We start from the raw sequence: 9285 nt of genomic DNA, 5'->3' as shown, positions 1-9285 counted from the left end.
ACCGCGTGGCCACCAAAGGTCGGCGGGCGAGGTGAGACCGGTTGTTGACTATCGGGCCACGAACGATAAAGTAGTTCTTCAATCTATATTTCTTCCTGATTTGCACTCGTGCTTCTCACGGTCTGCTACAGTGAAAACATTTTGTCCCCTACCAGCAAGATCATTACATTATGAAACTCAGAGGCGAGAAGATAATGCTATATTACAGATTGGGTGGTACTGTAATGAAAATACTTGGGTACGATCCTTCAAGATTATTGGGGTAACATCTGTTCCTCAAACAGAATCAAAAAGGGAAGGAAGATAGTGTTAAATACTGTTACCAACGAAGTCATTAGAGATTCGGTACATTCACAGATTAAGGAAAGCTGGGTAAGAAATCAGCCGTGCTCTTTCAAAGGTACTATCGCCGCTCATGCCTTAAGTGTTTTCCGGGAATCACAAAAAAACGTAAACCAGACTTGTTGGATACAGGTTTGAAAAGTCGTCCTATCGATTGCAGGTCCAGTGGGCTAACTACTATCAAACAAAACCAAGTTAGGTGGAACAGGAGCCTACTGTGTGTTGTTGATTGCAGTTGAAAACTAAATCTTCTAAAAATACGAGCACCAATTGATTATCAGATCTTATCCTTTGTTTTCGGTATTTAGATTTCCGTTTTTCTTTTCAGACACAGAACAAGTGGTATTGTATAGAAATTCCCGTAGCTTAAAGTAACTTGTGACACACAGGAATTTTTGTACGTAATATTAGGGAAGAAGCCCAAATTGAATAGGTACAACATTTAAATAAAGACAGATAATTTTATTTTTATACAAATTGCAGTGATAAATTAACAGAGCAATTCGTAAATATGTACATCTTATTGCTACATGAGAATCATTTTCACAATACATTCGGTGGTCACATTTACAAGGTGTCAGCTTGCGAGGGCACTAGTAGTGTACCTTTGCGTGTGGCGTGGCGAGGGAGGCATGCGCCGTCTTCAGAGGTGCTCCGTAGACTCCAGCAGCGGCAGCTGGAGATAGCAGAGAGCGTGCAGCTCCAGGAAGTATGCCTCCTGAAACAGTTGTAGCAGGCACTGAGGGAGATATCTAATCAACAATTTTTGATGTCTGTCCACACTGGAGAAAACCACAGCACCGTTAAAATGCTATTAGAAGTATACTTAAGTTTTGGATTAATTTTATTTGACCTCATCCATCGAGCATCAAAAACTGTTTATGGAGAACAAACGTTTGAATATTTCCAAATAAATTAGAAACTGCTAAGAGTTTTAAATGTTATAATTCCATCATTGTAATTAACTTCACAGTAAATGCTGCGGCTGCCTATTGTATGTAATCGTTCTACATAGTTTTAAGAGCAGTCAGTTTGTATCCAACTTCTATTCCTGACCCCTTTAAACTGTACAGAAGTAGTATTACTCAAGCTACACATACTTAATTGTTGCCAGGAGGTAGAGTCACCCACAGAATCAGGCCAGCAGCTCGAGAAGGAAAACATAGCAAATGGCACATTAAGCTTGAATTTAGTTTGTCAGGTCCCCATAATTTATGAGTGGAAACAGGCTTCCAGTTTGAGAACTCATCTATTTTCAGTTGTCTTCCATCCACGAAATGCATTGGAGGTGTTCTTAATTCAAAGGAGAAAAGGTCCAACATCAGATTAGTAATTAGTGACATCATATAGTTAACTCCTTTGATTGTAACTGCATATATAGCCTTTGCTATATATGGCTGTGTTATAGTTACTTTCAAATGGTTCAATAAATTGAGACAAAGCCTTTGTAGACTTCTGCGTCCTTAGTACACAAATAACAGGTGGAAACATAAACCAGAGTCTAGTATCTGAAATGTTACAGAAAAAAATGGATTTGTAATCACTAATGGGTCAAATACTGTTTCAAACCTGGGAGGATGTTTCGGGCACCAACAGTGGCAGGAGCGACAGCACCTCCCAGAGGGGCAGGCCCAGTTGGGGCACCATCCTTGGAGACGACAGCATTAAAACCTGCACCAGGGGCGGCCGTGTACTGGACAGTGCGCACACTGCCGTCGGGCTCGACCAGGCTGTAGCTGCCCTCCACCACGTCGCCGCTGCGGCTCTCCTGCTGCTGCTTGGCGTCGCCAGTCAGGGCGTCGCTGACGCTGTAGCTGAAGCTGTACTGCGGGTTGGGGTCGTAGTACGGGTCAGCCAGTTCGGCGGGCAGCCCACCGGCCAGGCGGCCCAGACCACCAGCGTAACGTGCAGCGCCGAGACCAGCGTAGCCAGGGGCGAGACCAGAGTAGGCACCACCAATACCAACACCAGGGTAGGCACCTCCTAGAGCGCCAGTGTAGCCAGGTGTGACACCAGAGTAGCCAGTGGCGAGGCGAGAGTAGGCGCTACCAACGCCAGGATAGGCACCTCCTAGTGCGCCAGTGTAGCCAGGAGCATAGCCACCGATGCCAGCACCAGACAGTCTGGCTCTAGCCGCTGCAGCAGCGGCGGCGGCGGCGGTGGCGGCGGCAGCGGAAGCAGTGGCACCTCCGGCCAGGCCTCCTAGGAAAGGAATGAATTCATAGTGGCGTCTTATGTATTCACACACACACAGTGCCTATTGAAGCTGCTAGCAAATAGTTGCTTGCACTACGGTTTATATACACTACTGGCTATTAAAATTGCTACACCAAGACGAACTGCAGATGAAAAACGGGTATTCATTGGACAAATATATAATACTAGAACTGACATGTGATTAAATTTCCACGCATAGATCCTGAGAAATCAGTACCCAGAACAACCACCTCTGGCCGTAATAACGGCCGTGATACGCCTGGGCATTGAGTCAAACAGAGCTTGGATGGCGTGTACAGGTACAGCTGCCCATGCAGCTTCAACACGATACCACAGTCCATCAAGAGTGGTGACTGGCCTATTGTGACGAGCCATCATTGACCACACGTTTTCAGTTGGTGAGTGATCTGGAGAATGTGCTGGCCAGGGCAGCAGTCGAACATTTTCTGTATCCAGAAAGGCCCATACAGGACCTGCAACATGCGGTCGTGCATTATCCTGCTGAAATGAAGGGTTTCACAGGGATCGAATGAAGGGTAACACCACAGGTCGTAACACATCTGAAATGTAACGTCCACTTTTCAATGTGCCGTCAGTGTGAACAAGAGGTGACCGAGAATTGTAACCTATGGGACCTCATACCATCACGCCGCGTGATACGCCAGTATAGCGATGACGAATACACGCTTCCAATGTGCGTTCACCGCGATGTCGCCAAAGACAGATGCGACCATCATGATGCTGTAAACAGAACCTGGATTCATCCGAAAAAAAGACGTTTTGCCATTCGTTTACCCAGGTTCGTCGTTGAGTACACCATCGCAAGCGCTCCTGTCCGTGATGCGGCATCAAGGGTAACCGCAGCCATGGTCTCCGAGCTGACAGTCCATGCTGCAGCAATCGTCGTCGAACTGTTCGTGCAGATGGTTGTTGTCTTGCAAACGCCCCCATCTGTTGATTCAGGTATCGAGACGTGGCTGCACGATCCGTTACAGCCATGCGGATAATGTGCCTGTCATCTCGACTGCTAATGATACGTGGCCGTTGGGATCCAATACGGTGTTTCGTATTACCCTCCTGAACCCACCGATTCCATATTCTGCTAACAGTCATGTGGCTATACGATAAACCGCAATCGCGATAGGCTACAATCCGACCTTTATCAAAGTCAGAAATTTGATAGTACGCATTTCTCCTCCTTACACGATGCATGACAACAACGTTTCACCAGTCAACGCCGGTCGGCTGCTGTTTGTGCATGAGAAATCGGTTGGAAACTTTCCTTATGTCAGCACGTTGTAGGTGTCGCCACGGGCGCCAATCTTGTGTGAATGTTGTGAAAAGCTTATCATTTGCATATCACAGCATCGTCTTCCTGTCGGTTAAATTTCGCGTCTGTAGCGCATCATCCTCGGGTATAGCAATTTTTATGGCATTGTTCAAGTTACCAGAATTGGCAATAACGATGCTCTACAGAGCACAAATAATAGTCTAACAGATGCAATACACTAATTTCTTTTAAAGAACAATTGTAAGTTGCCATCCATTAAAAGTTAACTGAAAAGTAATTGTTCATTATGTTTTCTACACTTTGGAGAAGGATTTCGTAATCTTCTTCCTTATTTTGTGTTGTCACCAGAAGAATAATTAGAATAAGAGGAAAGAAAAGAATTATGAAAAGGAAAACCATGTTTCGAAACCTCTTGTCACTGGCGAGGACTAGTTAGTGGAACACTTTTACAAGAATTGCTACAAACTGAAGGGAGAAAAATTTGTACTGTGGGTTAGAAACTTTAAACAACATTATAGAAAAATATCCGCAACAGCGGATAAAGTGTGCTTGTGTTAATGTAATACAGTGACAATTCTAAATAAAACAATTACTGCTTATTATGGGTAAATCCGCTCAAGTAATTTGGAAAGAGAACTATGACGATAACTAATTATAAAATATTGTAGTGAACTTCCAAGAATTTCTGTGTAGCACTAAAGATATGGAATCTTAAAGGAAAAGCGAAGTCTTTTGCGTGTGGAAGGACCCCAAGAACAAAGACATCTTAGCCATTCCGGCATGTAAATCAGACGTCGTCCCTCCTTTGAGAGACTGCTGTACAAACTACCTGTGAGTCCGAGTCCGGCGTTGTAAGGAAGGCCGCCTCTCAGGGCGGGAGCCGCCGAGTAGGAGACGGCAGGAGAGCCCAGGTAGCCCGCACTGACCGCGCCCAGCAGCGCGCATGCGCACAACAGTACCTGCAACACCACAGACAGGGCACCGTGTACCGTCTGTAAACACAAATGCCACTATGCCGAATTGTACAGTACGTGTTATCAACGAGCTGCACGACATATTTTCGACGTAGATGTTCTTTCTTCAGGATAAAAGAACATATCTCTTATTCTTAGTGGGAAAAGGGCAGTATTAACATGTAGACATTTATGGTGACTTTGGTACTCATTTAAGTGAACAACGACCTCCATTTCCCAGGATTTATGCCTCAAAAGCCCCCATTATCACTGCTGAAGTTTGTTTCTACAGACAGCACGTTGTTAGAAGCAACACTATTACAAGTAGTTTGTGACTGCTACGGCTGACTTGGCCAGAAAATTATGAAGTGAACATAATTATGAGTACAAACAGAATAATCTACTTCTAGACATTATTTACAACACCTTTAACCTGATTTGACAGAAATGTACGTATAATCACTTGCACACCTTTTCACATATATATGATGACACACTGGTAAAGCTCCTTCATTATGTTTCAACTTTTACTCTAGAAAACTAATGTCGTACAGATTGGAAATACAGTTAATGGTGCCTGCTGTTTGGACAAACTTCCTGCTAATGAGGTTGATAGGAAAACGTCACTAGAGCTTGGAATTCAGGAAATTTCCCTGACGTGAATTGAAATGGGAAGGGCAAGAGCTTTTTATATTTAAAAATTGGATAGGTGTCGGCTCCAGCGTTGACGAAGGGATCTTCTGGACGTTACCTGAAGTACTTTAAGCAAAATAACTGGGAACAATGGCGATGCAGATGGCATATTGTGGTTAACACCAATGTGAAGAAGCAATACAAGAATTTTTATATTTATAGCTTCCCACTGCCAACTGCCAATCTTTTTTCTGATTCAGGCAACGGAGGATATCATCACAAGTGTTGAATCTTTTATCGGTTTGTCTCAGTAAGATCTCATGGTATACATTACATCAATATACTTTATCGTAACTCTGAATGCAGAAATTCTGTTCTAGAGTTATAAAAGGAGTAAAATGTAGTGCAATCAGGCATCAGAATTTCACATTCACATCACCAAAACCGTTCAGTGGTGGAAGAAGATGATTTCAATTTCCTTGAACGCAAGTACTGTACTGAGAACAAGTTATCAGGGTACAACATGTAGGTAGGTAGGTAGGGTTGCATTCGTTCTGCAGATTTATAATTTGAAAACGCACGGCAGTGCATGGAGAATATAGGTAGTCACAGCTTGTTTCACGTCACGTGTCTGTTAAGGGAATGGACTATTGCCTTTGAACTGAAGCTCTAGCAGGGACTCAGGGGGGGGGGGGGGGGGGGTATTGAGAGACAACAGACAGAGAGAGAGAGAGAGAGAGAGACAGACAGACAGACAGACAGAGATGAATAGAGGGATAGACATAACAAGGGAGAAATTGAAACGGAGAGTCTGCAGCAAGTTTTCATGTGCCCAGATCTGTGATAGTAAATATATGTTCTTGTGCTGTGAGGAGTCATCACATTCGTATAATCAAGTAAGGCGGAAGTTTGAAACATTTAATTGTCTTGTCGAGAAGGAAGGTAGCTGCGAAAATAGGATGAGGAGAAACGAACTTTATAAGATGTGGTGGTACACAAAGATGGCAAAAATTGGCAGATAAAATATTAAATGACTCATTACTGGAGATAGTTAGCGAGGATTTATAATTGAGAAGGAAATATGATAAACTAGAGGATCACAGTGTTGTAACACAGTGAACACCATACTTGAATATTTTGTTATGACTTAAATTTTGGCTCGAAAAGGGATGTTAAAAATGAAGTGAACACAATAATGTATAATTTCTGACCTGAAACTGCAATACCTGAGCAACCTGTCGAAGATGACTCCGAATACGTAAAAATATTTACTGAGGAATATACTTCATATGCCAAACCAGAAAAATTGCTGAAGAAAGGAAGAGACGGCTAATCGGTTCTAACCAGACCAAAAACTGATGAATTAAGAAAAAGAAAAGAAAGAGTTGACGCCTTCCATCCACAGCCATGAAACGAGATGAAAGAAAGAGAAAAAATCAGTGTTTACCATAATATTCAACACTTTTCATCGGTATGTCGATGACGAAGCCTAGTATGCTATACTGCTTTTCATGTTTATACAATACGGCTTTCAGTTCACATTAATGAAGGACTATGATGGTAGCATTCAATGTAAGAAAGAAAACTGAAGATTCTTGCAAAGTGCTCTGTTGCATCTGGCCCGTCACGACAACATACGTCTACTCACAGCTAAGAGGACAACGATATTATTTCACGTTTAACTGAGTCATAGCAAATCAGATTCATCCTTCCGCATGACTAAAAATGTAAAAAAGAAGTTAACAGTTGCAGATTTTGCTTAAAGATGACTGCATTTCTCGGCATATGGTATCATCGATGCAATGCCTCAAGTTTGATTTCCATATATTCTAAATTGTTCAATTGTTCTCTTATTTATGCAGCTGGTTTTCCAAATTTCAAACAGGGTTAACTAAAAATGAGAACAATAACACACTTTGTTAGACATTCAAGATATGTGAAACTAGAAATTTGGATTTGAAGTCAGATGTTTCTTCCGAAAGCAATACCCTTCGAGAGGTCATCTGTCCGTTCTTTAGGATCACCTTAGCTTGTCTTTCTCTCCGTCTCCCGGCTACGCTCTTTGTCACACAAGCCAGCTGGACTCGTTCCGAGGTATTTCAAACAAAAGATGACGTTGAAAGGTAAAAGCTGCAAAAAGGAAGAACCCTGCCAGCGCTAAGTTTAATGTGAGGTACAAACTATGGTGCCGCTTGGGATGTTCTCGTTACCAAGCTATTGGCAGAACTAAGAGAAGTGATAAGTGACATAAGCATGGTAAGACCTATTCAGATCTAATCCCAAACCTACGAATAGATAATATATTGAAACAATCGAGCCAGCATAACATGCAGCTTACTATTAATTCATTCATATGTCAACGTATATTTCACGTTTTCAAGTGAGTTTCCTTTTGAGAGATCATGCGTAACGTTACTAATATTTATTTACTATCTGAAAACGTTTTACACTTTTCCTATCTGGTGGCAGTTTCATTTCCATATACAGCCACAGTTTCTTACATTGCAGTGCTGCAGAACTTATGCAGTGGTGAGAACTGGATCCCCATCTGACCATCCAGACTTATACTTCCTGCGATTTCGTTAAATCACTTAGGGTGAAAAGCCGTGGTGAGTTTCCTTCGCAACCCTTTCCTATAGCTCTCAGATACCATCTTTTGGTCAACAGACTGCTGTATCTGCCTACTGTTATGTCCTTCGCATCTCGCTGCTGCCTCACCTGAAGAGCCATGTCGGCTTGTGGAGACGACTGGTGGACGACTGGCTCCAGCACCGGCTGGAAGCCTCTTTATAGTGACAGAGCAGGGCAGAGCCCCCACCTCACCCCGCTGGATATGGCTGAGTGGCAGACTAGCCGGTGGTGACGCAACACCTGCCCAGAGGGATCTGGTTCGCCGCATCTGCCACGCCTCGCGACCTCACACACACACACACACACACACACACACACACACGGCCCATCGGCTGATCTCTTTCTTCTGCCTCAGCGTTTCGAAAGGAAGGTGACCTTGACATTTCACTCTGTGACTGAAAATAAGATGGGTAGCGTCTAACATCACTATCACGTCAGGGCTAATGGGACACGGGAAACGGTGAGTGGCGAAACCCGAAATTGTTCCTGCTTTAGTGCGTATACAGCGTGTCATTTACAAAGATCAAACGATTGTAACCCACGCACATCGAGCATTTACACAATGGAGAAGATTTGTAGCAAAGTGAATAAGCTAGATATGCTTAGAAAAAAAGGAAGAGCGCCTTCTGACCTCCTTTGACTTCCCACTGAAATGCCGAGACAACTATACCACATTATCTTTAGCGAAGGTCGTTCATCACATCAGATCTCCATCCTCCATCCGCTTCACTGGAAGAGGTAGCTTGACTCTCCTTAGGAAAATGATTCAACAAAGACAACTCTTCAAGCTTCACCTACATCTGTCACCATGGGAATTGGTAATGCAGTAAGCCGATCTGTCAGTAAGTTGAAAAGCTGCAAAATAAGAAATTTTGTGACTCAATTAAAACACAAAGAACTGCAGAGAACTATAATAAATTGTACAGAGAAAAAAGATCACGAAGGAACCCTATCCGTACGCAGAAAGAGATCAGTTTGTCAGTGACGCCGAGGACATTATCATTGGATTATTTTATCAGTGCGTTGACCTTGTCCTTCAACGCATCAAACTCAGTAAAGAGAAAAAACAGATGAAGCACATATAAACGAATATGTATTACTAAAAAGAGTTTCATCGCACTGTCATTCTGGGATTTATTTCTTGAGAAGAAACAGAAATCAGCAGTTTCAGCTGCTAAAGAAAAAATAAACTACTCACTATTAAATTTACTTTGTGCC

The 9285-nt window shown here is 43.0% G+C and overlaps 1 protein-coding gene across 1 annotated transcript; it reads right to left on the bottom strand.

Annotated features, from left to right (window-relative positions):
- Positions 1-783: 783 nt before the first annotated feature.
- On the bottom strand, positions 784-8219 carry LOC124794417 (cuticle protein 21-like). Its single transcript, XM_047258094.1, has 4 exons — positions 8155-8219; positions 4680-4809; positions 1912-2544; positions 784-1060 (listed from the first exon to the last, which is right to left on the bottom strand). Exons 1-4 carry the CDS (start codon positions 8164-8166, stop codon positions 936-938), a joined length of 900 nt encoding a protein of 299 aa, XP_047114050.1. The 5' UTR covers positions 8167-8219; the 3' UTR covers positions 784-935.
- Between the last annotated feature and the right edge of the window lie 1066 nt (positions 8220-9285).

The sequence above is a fragment of the Schistocerca piceifrons genome, chromosome 1, assembly GCF_021461385.2.
Source record: "Schistocerca piceifrons isolate TAMUIC-IGC-003096 chromosome 1, iqSchPice1.1, whole genome shotgun sequence".
NCBI classification, from domain to species: Eukaryota; Metazoa; Arthropoda; class Insecta; order Orthoptera; family Acrididae; genus Schistocerca; species Schistocerca piceifrons.
This window is presented reverse-complemented; position numbering and strand designations above follow the sequence as displayed.

What these genes read in the sequence shown, in the direction of transcription:
- LOC124794417 (XM_047258094.1), bottom strand. An exon ending in CGCCGGACTCGGACTCACAG is followed by an intron (nt 2,545 to 4,679) that starts GTAGTTTGTACA and finishes TTCCTTTCCTAG; the next exon opens with GAGGCCTGGCCGGAGGTGCC. An exon ending in TGCCCGAAACATCCTCCCAG is followed by an intron (nt 1,061 to 1,911) that starts GTTTGAAACAGT and finishes CAACTGTTTCAG; the next exon opens with GAGGCATACTTCCTGGAGCT.